Source organism: Gambusia affinis, linkage group LG16 (genome assembly GCF_019740435.1).
Source record: "Gambusia affinis linkage group LG16, SWU_Gaff_1.0, whole genome shotgun sequence".
Classification (NCBI taxonomy): Eukaryota; Metazoa; Chordata; class Actinopteri; order Cyprinodontiformes; family Poeciliidae; genus Gambusia; species Gambusia affinis.
In genome coordinates this window covers 19,798,950-19,813,368 of record NC_057883.1, presented here as the reverse complement: position 1 = coordinate 19,813,368, position 14,419 = coordinate 19,798,950, and the positions used below count along the sequence as shown (strand labels likewise).

At 39.0% G+C, this 14,419-nt stretch overlaps 1 protein-coding gene across 1 annotated transcript; it reads left to right on the top strand.

The window, feature by feature from the left end:
* Positions 1 to 6,281: 6,281 nt before the first annotated feature.
* On the top strand, positions 6,282 to 9,402 carry LOC122845853 (microsomal glutathione S-transferase 1-like). Its single transcript, XM_044142344.1, has 4 exons — positions 6,282 to 6,422; positions 6,667 to 6,799; positions 7,154 to 7,245; positions 9,020 to 9,402. Exons 2-4 carry the CDS (start codon positions 6,683 to 6,685, stop codon positions 9,264 to 9,266), a joined length of 456 nt encoding a protein of 151 aa, XP_043998279.1. The 5' UTR covers positions 6,282 to 6,422; positions 6,667 to 6,682; the 3' UTR covers positions 9,267 to 9,402.
* Positions 9,403 to 14,419: the final 5,017 nt, after the last annotated feature.

Here is a 14,419-nt window from a genome sequence, read left to right as displayed (position 1 = left end):
GATTTTGTCTGCAATAGTCTGGATTTTTCCCTCAACATGTGTCCGTGTTCACGTGCATGACTGCTCTACAGGAACTAGCCTGGTTTTCCATGAATTTCTGAGCTTTCTTCAATTCACACCTTGTCCAGAACTAAGCATGTAAGAATGTAGGACAGACACCATGAGACCAAGCGTGACTCTGTCAGGGGATCAGCTCAGGTCTCCGACAGAGGGAGAAAATATACTTTGGTGGAAGGAGGAAGTCTTCCCCAAAGGTCTGAGGGCAGCAGCAAATCCTGGAGCTAATTAATCACCAGTCTGTCTGAGTTAAAAGATTCCCTCATGATCCTGATTTGTTTTGGAGGATCAAAACAAATCAGACCTGTGATATCACATCCCAGTGAGGCCTGAAAGGGATGGAAGCAGCGCAGAGCTTCAGGTGATGGTTTTCACCTCGGTTTGTAGTAGGCTCTTAATCCTGTTTAAACTGTCTCAGGGTGTTATCCGAAGGTAAAATGAGTGTAGAAGTGGAACATGAGGGCGGAAGCTGAAGGAAAGGACAAACGATCCATCTCAGAGACAAAGAGTAAAGGACAACAAGCTGTCCTCGCTGTAGATGGCCAGGGTTAATAGCCGCAAGCTGACACTTCAACCTCTGTGATTAAGGTTTCCTGCTGACGTAGCGCTCACTGCCTGGACAGGACAATACTATTTACCCACAATCCTGCAGTCATTTAGACAGCAGGGCCTTTATGTGTCAGGACCGGACAAGGTCTCACTTCTCTGTGATTGGATGTGAGCGTGTGTTTGCACTCCGATCACGGAGGACAGGATGGTTCGACTCCGCGCTCAGATCCGCAGCGCGGCTCGTAGGTGTGCGCTGATATAAAAGGAGCGTTACAGATGGAGCTGCTAATGTTTCCCAGCAGTTATCTGTTGGCCAGAACAACATGTCGACTGATAATTAGTTTGGTGCTGCTGGATTAACAAGTGGAGACAGAGCACTCAGACAGCTCATTTCATGCTGTGTGCTTCGGGTTTTATTAAGCAGCAGGTGAAGCTCAGTCTGTTTACAGGAAGAGGAAACTCACTCCCTAAAGGAGCAAAACAGTAGCAATTTATGGTAAAAAATTCAATTAAATATGTACAGTCATGGGTAAAGAGGTGAGTGTGACATTTTTCAGCACCCCAGTTTCTGTCAAACTGTTTTATCTTTAGTATGTTTTACATATTTAAGCAGAGAGGAAGACATTGTGTCTGCAGGAAACAATCTATGTGTTTAAACAACACTTGTTGAGTGATTTTATTCCTAGATAATTTACATGTCAGTGTTAAGAAGCTTAGATAATGAAAACATTTTTCTAAGAAGGTTCAAAAACAAGACTAAGGCTCAGTGAAAAGCAGCTTTTGAAAGAAAAGTTCTGAAAGACTTCCTCAAATTTATCAATTTCACTGATGTCTGGAATCTGCACCAGGTTTCTGTGCCAGGAATCTGATGAGAACTGGAATTTTGTTCACTGTTTGGAATCTATTTAGAGCTGGGAATGTGTTCAGAGACCTGTGTAATGAGTCAGAAATATGTTCAGACACCGACCCAGAGTCACAAATCTGTTTATATGTAGGACATTTCATATAAAAATTCTGAATTTGTGCAGGATCTTTTCAGAGTGTGGAATGTGTTATTTGGGAATCTTAATGGAGTTTGAGTAAAGAAGCTGCTAATAACTAAGAATCTGTTCATTTCTTCTTCCTTTAAAACACACAAATCATCCTGTTTATGAATCATTCTATGCAAATAAACTTAATCTGCCTGCTCTAACTCGAATCTCAAAGTCAATCTTTTCAGTCTGGAACCTTTGCATGAATCTGTTTAAAGTTCAGATTGATTGGAGTCTGGAGAGTTGGGAGATTATTTTCTCAAATGGGAATCTTTTTTTCAGTCAGAACTCAGAGTATGGGTTGTGTTCAGGGCAGGAAATCAATTCAGAGTTTAGATTATCTGTTTAGATTTGCAATCTCGGAAATCTAATCAGACAGCAATGTGTTCAGATTCAAGAATCTTTTATTCACTGGAAATTGTTTGTTTTTGAGCTAACATTGGTTCCAAGTCTGGAGTCTTTTTCATAGTCATGAATCTTTTCAGAGTTAAGAATGTATTTAGAAAGTACGCTAATACCAAAGCATGGAAATCTTATTCATAGCACATTAAAACTGTCTTCATTGCCATGACAGCAGACTCTGAAATCTGGAACAAGTTAGATGAACATAATGTCAAAAAATAATCTCATACTGACCAATCAGTTCACTTAGAAAATGACCAATTCAGACAGCTGCAGCAGCTGGACAATCAGAGTATTTTCTGTCATAATAAAGGAAGATAGAAATCTCAGAACTGATGCTGATTTCTGTCAATTTTCTAAACTGCTTCAGGCAAAGACTAAATAAAACCCTAAGCTGCGTGACGGTGGTTGGCCATCTGATCACCTGTTTTGCATGAATGTGCACTGATCCAGAGTGAGAAAATTGTCTGACTAATTGAGCTACTACAAGTCATGGCTTTGGGTTATTTGCCGCTGAATTAGTTTTTAATTTCCTCTGTGAGAACATTGTTTGACCTTCATTTTATTAAAGAGGAGCTGCTGGTGTATGTTCATTTGTTTGTTTAGTTTCTACAGATTTCATATTAAACTGAACCACAGAAGCAGCGTAATGGGACTTTAAATGGTCAAACTGTCTCATAATGTGACTTTAATGAGACTTTCTGATGGAGTTATGAGCTTGTCTGATAAACCACAGCTCTCAGAGGACAACCGCATCCTCGGCAGAGCCTTACACCTTCACAACTTTAATAGATCAAACACCTGTGAGGGTCTGAGCAAGTAATGAGGGTCTTAAAATAAATGAACCCAGACATTATTGGGGTCTGACAGTTCTTATGTGTCTCCAGAGCTCCTTTCCTGGCTTGCTGCGTCACTTCTTCACCTCCACCTCATTCCCAATTACAATACCATTTCTCATTTGCCTCAGAATCGGCTCCCATGGCCCCAGAGCCATGGCCTTGCCCAGTGATGATGGAGGAGATGAAAACAATCAAATGAGACAGAAAGGGAATTTTAATTAGAAAGTTAGTGTTACCTCAGGAAAAGTTGAAATATCCTTTTAAGGCTTGAATATTCCTCTGAGACGTTCTGAGGTTGATCCCTCTTCTTTAGGAAATCGGCTCTACCAGACACTCCGAGGATTTCACCGTGTTCGTCTCTCCCACTGTAACAACAGAACAATGACATGAAATATGCTGTTTCTGCAGGAAACATGTCAGTCTGCAGCTTTGCAGCAGCTATGAGCTGAATTAATGGAATAGGTCTGGATTCGGTCTTCCTAATGTGCAGCCATCAGTGGGATGCATTTTGTAATTACCAGTTTATTTATTTTTTTCTTTTTAAGAGTAATGTTCACTGTCTTTTATGTTCACACATGATGTAGATGTAAGTGGGTCAGATTTTTAAGATCAAGAAAAGTGTTGTGATCATGAGAAAAATGAGGAGAACGTTGGTAAATAACAATGCATATTGAAAAATTTAATGAAAATTTTAAGTTTTAAGTTTTGCCAATACTGTGCATTTGTAGTATCATTCCTAGCATAAACACCTTACTCTACTAATTTTATGTACTGTTCTTTTTTTTAGAAGATTCTCTTAATTCAGGACTTCTGTGCAATTTAATCTCCCAGCAGGTCATGGTGGATCTCCTGCTGAGCCTGGTTTTGACTTCTTTCTGTTAAAAGGAAGTTGTTCCTATTCACTGTTGTCATGTGCTCGCTCAGAATAAAAGAAAGATTGATGCCAAGCCAGTGCCTCGATGGAATCGACTGGACTTCCATATATCATTTTAACAGCTGGATGTAAATCTGAATTTAAAACTGGAATAATCTGGCCTGAATGTTGACTGAATTGGATTTTTAATAATTTATTGATTTATAAATTCAATAATTCATTAAATTGAATTATATATATATCATATCACTTTCTAAATGTACTGAACTGAACTGGAAGCTCGGTTAAATGTCAAAATGTTATTGAAATAAGACAATTATTACCCTTTAAATTCAAAATAATCCAAATATCCTTAACAACATCAGATGTTTTTGCAGATTTCATTTATAACAGCGAATCTGTTCTGTTATTTTTAATTATCTAAAGTTCCTTACACCAGTGTCTAACACAGATAAACAGGGCTGTGAAATGTCTAAATGAACTGTATTGGGACAGTGCCATCGTTAATGAATCCGAAGAATTTGGAGCTGGCTCCTCTCCGCTGTCTGAGCACATTCAGGTAATAAAGCCCTGTGAGGGCGTCAAGTTATATTCAGACTGTCCCATCTGCAGTGAGACACAGAGGAGCAAGACTGTTAAATCCTGTAGTGACAACAGGAAACACCCTGAGCGCTGAAGACAAGAGGATGACGAATTTTGATTTATTGTCTGGGTCCTGCTGTCTTAACGAAATGCCTTCGGGGCTGCAAGTTCTGGAAACAGACCAGAGAGTCTGAGCTCCAAAACATCTCAGGGCTGTTAGACCTCCTGCTGCAGAGGAGGCACAGAGTACGAAGGAAGACACAATGCAGTTTATTTAGACAAGAAGAGATAAACAAGCCACTTTATCCACTTTATATATTTGCTTTAATACATATTTGAGGTAATTTTGTGTTTTTATTCTTTCTCGATGTACATTAGACACCTGGTGCAGGTTTTGAAGAGATCTTATAAGTTAGTGAAAATGTAAGAGATGTTATCTCCAACTTCATCTATCATCTACTAATGAGAGTCAGAGACCCTACGTGTTGCTCCAGTAGATAATCCATCCTTGTTGATGAGATAGAGAAGTGGGGTCTTTCAACAAAGAGTGAGAAATAAATTCAGTGCAGGCGTCAGATCAATGGGCAGGAAGAATAGATCCCTTTGGCATGAACATTCTTACAACTAGTAACAGCATCAATTTTCCCTCCCTCCCACAGAGCCTGAGAGATCAATCACAAGACGGAGGCCTCTGATTGGCCCAAAGGGCAAGAAGCCCTTCAGTATGGAGAGCATCTACCTCCGAGTCTCCTTCTCCTTTAAGGGCATCATTTTTACAACTTTTGCATTTCAATTATGTTTGTAGATACAGCTCACAAGGATTATATTTGATTCTGTGTTTGAAATTGTGAATCACGGAAAAATGACATTAAATAAAGAAATCAGAGTACAACCGTGAACAAAAAATTGTTTAAGACTGAAACTGAGTATCAAAGAGCAGTGGCCACCAGTGTAAAAACAGATAGTAAAGTCAAATTTTTCCAGTGAGGATGAACAAGTCACTAAATAGGTATCTTCAGATATTTAAACTAAAATCTTAAGAGACTTTTTATCTGCAGCCCCATCTTTCATCTGTACTGAATAAATTTTAACTCACCTGCATCACCTACCAGGTTCAGAAGTAACCTGGATGTTTTTTGCATCAGTTTTCAGTTTTGGGAGGAAGCCCACCCTCTTGGATGAGATAAAATCCCAAGACAAAATATGTTCCAAATGTCCCAAAAAATCAGAAGAAAGGTTTTTGGAAAATAACTTTTTACCAGTCTTCTGGAATCCTTCCTTGCATGTCTGGGAGAATTTCAGTCTGTCCTCAACAGTTATCTTAGACAAGTTGCTAGAGCTCTTGTCCAGATGGCATTACATCACTGACTTACTGCAAATACTGAGCAATTTCTGAAGTGGCCACAGCACCTTTGTCAGAAGGGAGATGATCCAGGAATTTGCACTGCCTGCTTGGTCATCCTTAAACATGTAGCTACGACTGTCAGCTTGATGGTCCAGAAAACAGTTCAATCAACTGGAGCAGTTTCTTAGATGTGAGGCCAGTTTGCTACAAATTCATTATTGCTGTATGTTGTTTCTTAGAGCTTAGCACTGCTAGCAGAAGGAGATAGTAATGTCTTTCTCTCTTTGATAACAGCCAGCCTTCTAATTAGATTTATACTGTGGGTCCAGATGGGCACTTTCAAAGATATATACCTCCACTGATGATAAGAGTTTTAAAAAAAACATTTACTGATCAGTTTGGGTGACAAATGCTGTAGGTTTTTTTTTTTGTTGTTTTTTGTTTTTATTATTATTTAGAAAATAATCTTTTAAACTAACAAAACTCTTTGTAACATATTATGCGGTCACTCTCACACAATAATCAAGCGCAAAACCTAAAAGTTCAAACTCAAAATGTGTGTCTTTGCACTAAGAGAAGTTTTTATTGGCTGAGAAACTGAGCAGGTCGGCTCCAAACAGGAAGTGTAACTGAGTCCCACCCACTGAGTGAACTGGGTGGTGTCCTTATGCCTCTTATGCAACATGTGCAGACTGCTCCGCTTCTGCAGAGTCACCGCCAAGAGACAATAGAGCAGAAACACTGTAAGGTTTATTTCATGTTTTACGACTTTCGGCTTGTTTGTTTCCTATTTGCTTTGTATTTTTTATGAACTTGATGTGAGTCAGTGTATAATGGTGAGCGGGTTCACTGTATTTGCTGTGTAAATGCATGAGAACTTTGTAAAGTTGCTGCGTGAGGTGTTGACAGTACATGAAAAAGTATCAGTTTAATAGTTTTTTACAGCTAAAAGGAACACCCTGCTGCCTCCTCTTCCACCTTCACCAGGTGTTAATCTGTAGAAATGGCCGCACTCATGGAAAACGAGGTATTCAAGGCTTTCTCCACCTATGCTGCTATTGTCACACTCAAGATGATTCTAATGGGTCCAGTGACTTCGTACTTCCGCTTCACCAGAGGGGTAAATAACACAAATAGGTTACTGTTCTTTTAGAACAGTTTCTTTATTTTAAGGTTTCAAGTTTTACCATTGGAATCTGTAGCCTACTTACTGATTGGTCATGATGGTTTGTGAGATGATATTAGCATTTCTGCAAACCAGTCGGTTCAGTTTGCTGTCGCCCTACATGTCAAAACTCATCATTCAGCGCAAAAGTTTCAGAACTGAATACCAATAACAAAAAATGTTTTGGCTTCTTTTTTGCAACAGTTTCGACTCAAAGTGCACTCTCCCTTTTTCTGCTACTGGTTCTGGAATTCCTGGAATGCAGATATAAAACATTGAAATATGTGCACATATCATCTCTCCTTTCAGTCCTTCTGTAATGAAGAAGATGTTGCCAGAAAGTCTGACGAAGAAAAGAAGAAGTTGCTGATGAGTCATCCAGATGTGGAGCGAGCTCAAAGGTGAGACGCTCTACCTTTTGTACCTGCTCCGGATAGTTTTGGCTTTTGAATGGAATTTTGAAATCCCTCGACTTGAAGGGGTGGAGGAGGGAATCCAATAGAGAAATATTTTCTTTATAAAACTCCAACCCATTTAAAAAAAAAAAAAAAGTTAGTTACATAAACCTCTCCTTGTGTGTCTGTAATACTTTATTTGTTTGCTTTAATCCCAGGGTAAAAACCTGGATGGTTTCAGGTCCACACACAGAAATCAGGTCAACGTGGCTGATTTGGTTAGCTTTAATAAAAGCATTATTTAGGGACTTTATTTTGAATTGTTGCAGGAGTGCGATGCATCCATTCAGTCTCCGGATCAATGCACCATGAGCTGTGTCAGCGTTTTTGGCTTAAAGTTCTAAATCTGGGAAGATGAAATGCTCCCTGCAGTGCAGAAGTGAATCTCTGTTTCAGACAAAAGAGTTCCAATATTTGTTGTTTTTTTTTTCGCGAGTGATGGTAAAATGGAGCAGGAGATGGATGTACAGATCGGGGCTCTCCTGCAGAAATGATTTCATTGCTCTATTTTTTATTGTGGTAAAGAAGAAGCCAAACTGGACGGTGAAGCTCTGGCTTTTCTCGGCTATCCAACCCTTGTGTGTGCTCCAACCCTTATCTGGATACCGGAGGGCACATCCAGAACTCCACAGAGGGATTTTAAATCCCTTCTGGTCTGGAAACCCCTCAGGATTCCTCAAGAGGAGCTGTGTGGTGACAGTGTGGAGAGGAATGGGTTCCTTCCAGAACAAGTTGCCTCTGTTATCTGGCCTCCAGTAAGAGAAAGGCAGGGATGATTATTTGCTTTTTATTATTTACTCAAGAATACTCAGAGATTATTTGTTTGCATCTTACTGCGAATAATGTGCCACTACTGAGAAGCTGATACTTTTAGACCATATGAATATCACTGTGACTCAGTGACTTATGAGATGTATTTGAATCATTCCTAAATATATTTCAAGTGTTGTATTATCAGATTTACCTTTGGACTGTTTTTCTTAATTATTGTTTTTGCATTGTGTCTTTCATTTTGCTGACTCATGCAGATGTTTGTAGAGGGAGCTGCTCGCACTTTCTCCACTTCGATTTCAAAATGGTACTTTAATATTATGCAACAGGCCATTAAAAACACCTACCAACAGATGCACACCAGGTGTGATAATGACTTATTTTACAGCTCCTAAAAGTCTGAGCATTGGAGGACATCCACCATTTCCTGTTGGTGTTCCTAGTTTAACACATGATTTCCTTTTTCCTCTTGAAGGTGAAGTTTGAAAGCCTCACAGTAACCTGTGGAGCTGGCTCTGTGTTTCATGCTTTTAGATATCTGATAAGCGGACAACACACCATTCTGCTTATGTTTGTCCCTCGGGGAACAGGTTTGTGTCTGACAAACCAGTTTCTGACAGTAAAGCACAGACGTCATATCTACAGGTCGCATCATGTATCGGCCGTTTGCATCAGACTCCCAGAAAATAAGCAATGTTGGTGAAGTCTTCCTGTAAAGGTTCATTTCATCTTATAAATTGTTCTGATGAAGAAAAAGTACATGTCCACATGCATTATGTGACAAATAGGGCATCAACTGCCATTACCAGAGCCTGCTACTATTTCCTGAAATGATGAAAGATTTGCTGCTGTATGCAAGCCCTTTATAAATATAAATAGCTGAAATGAAATGCTTGTAAATAATCTGGAGTTTTGAAAAGATGCATCACTTTTTTTTTAAATCCTGCAGGTGCCACCGCAACGACCTGGAGAACATCATTCCATTCTTCTTCATCGGTCTGCTTTACGCCCTGTCTGGACCCAACCTCTCCTCCGCTTTGATTCACTTCCGTGTTTTCACAGCCTCCCGGATCTTCCACAGCTTTGCCTACATCCTGGCCTTTCCCCAGCCCAGCAGAGGGCTTTCCTACGCGCTGGGAATGTTTGCCACATTTTCTATGGCTTACAATCTGCTCAGTAAAGTTTTCCTCCTGTAGGAAGCGTAACACCCCTGACCTTCTTGCATGAGAGTTCTGTGATTTTTTTTTGATTTTTTTACTTTTTTTGCAGCTGACAGACCCTTCAAATATTGGGGCTTTGAATGAGAAAAAGCAAATAAAGTTTTGCATTGACTGTCTGTGAGTCATTTCTCCCAACAATAGAAACTCAGAACACAAGTTAATGGCAGCAATAACTGTGAATAATACATGTAGAGCTGAGAGTGTAAAATTAGCAGTAGGAAGAAAAAGTGCTTGGAATGTCTTTAGTGGGCAAAGTAAATCTCATAGACTTTGCTTGTTGGGAAAACAGTTTTGGGAGTGAAGTGCTCTGTTTGCAACACATGGAACAAGCAGATCCTTCATATGGTTGAAACTTGAGTATTCAGCAGTTTATATTTTAATATTTTATGATTGGCTTTAGCCTGAAGCTTTTTTTTATTCACAGAATTAAAATAGTTCAACCTCAAAGTAATCTAAACAATTTTATTAGGTTTTTTTTGTTAGATTTTTTTGCATTACTCATGGAGTGAATACTTCTAATTATGGCCATGTTGCTCAAGTGAAAAATGATGCCCAAGCCCATATGTCCAGTAGATGCAGCAAATGAACAGTGGATATCAATGCCATTGTGTGCAATAATTTCAGAAAGACCAGTCCCAAGCACTGAACCCTGTGGTACCCCGTGAGGTATTGTGATGTAGAAACTGAAAAAATTGAACTATTGGAGAAATATGATCTAAACCCAGCTTAGGTCTGTGATCTGCTTTATCAGATGTATGGAGACAGAATACAAACCTAGTTAACTTTAAAAGAAGGCACTGTGTTGATGATTTTAAATATTGTTTTTCTATCTAGTGAAAAGTGCCAGCAGTAAAGAAAATCAGGTCCAACCTTCATTCATCCCTTTGAAGTTAAACTTTGCTCTTGTTTTCACAACCATAATGGTGCTTGCTCCCGATAAGCTCTGAACTGTAAACAGGATTTGCTGTTTCCTGTGGAACGCTTTTATAGAAAAATGCAACTTTATCTGTAAATTAGAAATATTTTTAGTTGAGATTTCTGCATGATTAAATCCATGTTTGTATGCTGTAGTTTGCTGGCTTTTTACAAGTTGCTTGTGAGTTTTAACCTACACCCACAACAAGTGGGTGTGTGGTGCACTTATTAACTCTTCCAGTGATAAGACTTTTGGCACAATTCTTATCATGTAGTGGCAGAAGAGACAGAGCTTATGTCTTACTTAGCTGTGCTTAAAGATTCTGAATCCTCAGAAAATTTCCATACAGTTGTCTTAACAAATGGTCTGATATTTTTCTGGTAATGGCATCAGTCAGGGGGATATCAGTAAAAATAATCAAACCAATCACAACAAGAGCAAACACCATAAAGTCAAACCTTCCAAAACTAGTCATGCTCATTAAACTTTTAATCTACTCATTTTCACACATTCCAAATACAAATTATTTTACTGGAATTGTATGCGGTAAAGGAAAAACTGCAAGGTTATAAGGTGGAATGAAAATTACACATGATTTTATTATTTAAATAAAGGTCTGAAAAGTTTGGCATGCATTTTATTCAGCAAATAGTATTCAAGGGGACTGTTTACTATACCACCACTGTTTGCTGCAGTTGCAGCCATAAGACCTTTGGAGTTCATATCTGCATATCTATAGACTGAAATCTTTGCCAATTTGCCAGTTTTTGAGAAATTTGTCTACCTCAAGCTGAATATAATTTAAGTGTTGTCAGATATTCCTGATTGGATATAGCTCAAGACTTTGACTACTTCATTCTTTTCCGCCATTGCTGCTCTAGCTGTGTATATATTTCTGATTTATGGCTTCTATCCACGTTCCCACAAAAGGCAGATTTGCAGAATGCCTGACTATTAACAGTCCTCATGACAAAATCTTCTACATGTTTGCATGCTTACATTTTATTTTTCTGATGATGATTTAAACAAACTCCACCAGATTTCCTAAACTTGTTTTAATGATCTACTGGCCTTTAAACTTCTTCACAACTTTCTCCCTGACTTGCCACACTTCCCCTCTAACACAATCTTTGAGACCTTCACAAAAAAACTTGATTTATAGCAACTTTAACTAGTTAGGTTACTTTTGAAGGCAATTGGTTTCCTTCAAACGTCAAGCTGACGTCTGACACTCTTTTATTTAAGAGTGTCAGATTAAATAAAAATGCATGCCACAGTACTAAGATTTTAATCTGAACATCTTTTTCATTAGTCTATCAAACAAAGTCCCATTAAAATACTTCGAAGTTGTAATGTGACACTTCCAGGGGGATACTTTTGCAGAAGCTGCATCTGCACCTACCTGTTCATATCACCATGGTAACTGACTCTAAAACATGGTTAGCATTATAGGTGGTTTCTGATCAAAAGAGGATGTGAAGCTTTGGGTGAAAACAATTTCTGCTACAGAGCAACAGATTTGCATACTGGTCCAAAGTTTCCCACCTCCTACTGTTTCCTCTCATTAATTCAAAGGCTGATCAGGGCTGATCACCCTGTTAGGAGCTCGCCTTAAGCCAAACTGTTTGACTAACTGCTGCTGACCTAATGTTTATTTTCCTCTGACAAAACAGAAGTCTTGTTTCTCAGGAAAAGTTTTTTTTTTTTTTAAATTGCTTCGAGCATGTATTTTATTTTAAATAAAATGAAATTGACCATTGAGGCTCCGATCACTCCTGTAAAACAGCTCACTGCTCTGAGATCTATGAAGGATCCCCAGCAGTTCTGCTCAGTGGGAAGTTATGCTCTGCTGTTCAGAGGAAAGCCATAAAACACTTCTCATTATTGGGAGGCCAAATGAATTGCGCACACCCCCACTGTTTCTCAGCATCATCGGAGTGTTGGTGGCAATAAATAACTTATTGATTTGATTGAGCTGAAACATGAGAGTCTGCACAAGCCCCGAGCCATTTGGATGTAATCGAAGCAGCAGACCACATTTGTCTTGATTATGGTCCATTTGGTCCAATAAGGAACAGGTAGCTGCAGCGCCGTTTGTCTCAGTCTCAGCAGGGGAACATAGAACTTACTTTTCTCTTTTGGCCCATCTTCCATACTTACCAGCCAAAACAGATAATTTGGCGATTAAATGTAGTGTTAAAATAACATCGGGTCAGTTTGTTTCAGCTCTGCACTTCTCCTAGTTTTTATTTTGCTTGTTAGTATGGTTCCTCTTCTGGATATCTGACAGTGATGAGCTCCAATCTGTGGTGATGAAAAAGGAGCCAAGCTGACAGGTGACGCTCAGGATTCAATAGTCCATCTATGGTTCAATCCTCACCATTGTCTTTAGAAATAGATCAAGAGCGAAACGACATTCTGGATAGAAGTGGCTGAAATGAGTTTCCTCTGCAGGGTGGCCGCACTCTACCTTAAAGATAAGAAGCTATATCCTATGAGAGAACCTCATCTGAGGTGATTAATTGTAATCAGAATGGCTCTTGGGTGCCTACTGGAGGTTCTCCAAGCACATTCCATTGGGAATAGCACCAGGAACAAGCCCAGAGCTCACTGCGAGAATTACGTGTATGTTCTAGCCAGAGGCCCCACTGGATGCGAGGTGCTGCTGCAGAAGAGAGGGATGTTTGAATTGAATGGCCTGGGATGCCCCAGGAGGTGGAGAGTGTGGTCTGAGGTTTGCTTCTTTGTTAAAAGAAAAAGTTACAAAAATCAATATAGGTGTTGGTTTGGGGAGTATTGAACTAAACCAGAGAGGCAAACGATAAGAGAATGAAAGCAGTTACCTGAAGCCTAATCTACATATTTAGATATTAAGACAAATATCTAGGGAACCAAATAAATATGTATGTGTTTTGACCTTTCATCCAGAGTAAAACTCAGTAAAAACTTCCACCAAAGAGAAGATTTTAGAAAACTATTTGTGTTTGTGTTTGTATATGGGAAAACAGAGATTTGGAGTCCCATGCGTTAATATGTTATGTCCCAATCGACGTTGTCTTGAGTTTTAATAACTTTGTATTCTAATACGTTATTTAAAAGTAGTTCAGTCTATATATTTGTCTATACAAAATGACTTTCATGCTGCTATGTTTAATTCCTACCAAGCAGTCAGATCAGTCGATGTGGCTTGCAGCTTTGCTCTACACTGCACCCTATGCCTTCAGCATATTTAAAACCATCCTCAGCTTTAGATTTGTGTGTAGATGAACTCTTATCTGAAACCGATCCCGTGTGTAAAATATTCTCTTTTTTAAACAATATGGCAGAGATATTTGTTTTTACAAAATACAGCTAAATGTGTGCAATGCCTAAGACGGCTCATCTAATCAAAATTCCTTCTGGAGGCCTCTACTTGGATGTTATCTGATCACATCCCACTGGAAGAGATTCTCTCGAGGGCAGGAAATCACCTGCCCTGTGCAGAAGAGTAATGCTTAGGTTACTGTCCTGAAGCTGTTATGATGTCACCTCAACTAGAACGAAGGAAATAGATGGATGGATGATGGATCAAAGAACATTTAAACATTTTTATGAGATGAATTACAAATTAAATTGTCTTATTTTCTGATCTCCTAATGTGAACCAGAATTTTCACCTACTTATCACCCAACTGAATCCAACATCAACAGATGTACAGTATATGAACATCTGCTTTAACTTGCAATGTGCAGGACAAAACAATGTGATTAAAATTAATCACATTGTTCTGACTTTATTTAAATACACATTTTAATCTGCTTACACTTTCTACACATTAGGTTTAATGTTTAATGAGGATTATGGTTTTAACCTTATGATTCAAATGTTTGTGTGAAATTGTGCCTAATTTCACACAAACCCTTTAGAAACTGACATCCACAGAAACTATTCCTCAGGTCTTTAATTCTGCATTTATACAGCAGACTGAGATGTTCTCGGTTAATAAAGATCAGCTCCTTGTGGATGTCGAATGCATGAGCTGTGGAACAGAGGGAAGCCTCAGTGCTTCTATTGCCCATGCTGGAAGTTACTGTTGTGAATCAGCAAATTACAGCACACCCATGCACATGTTGCACTAACGATTAACCTCATAAAATGTAGCAAAGGGCAATGTGAGCGTTTAGAGCTGCTGATTTTACTGTGAGAGAAGGTTAAGGGTGCAACAGTCTGAGGA

Bases quoted from the DNA above. Each gene is read 5' to 3' on its own strand.
- LOC122845853 (XM_044142344.1), top strand. From the start codon at position 6,683: ATGGCCGCACTCATGGAAAACGAGGTATTCAAGGCTTTCTCCACCTAT. The intron at 6,800-7,153 runs GTAAATAACACA...CTCTCCTTTCAG, and splicing joins ACTTCCGCTTCACCAGAGGG to TCCTTCTGTAATGAAGAAGA. The intron at 7,246-9,019 runs GTGAGACGCTCT...TAAATCCTGCAG, and splicing joins GATGTGGAGCGAGCTCAAAG to GTGCCACCGCAACGACCTGG.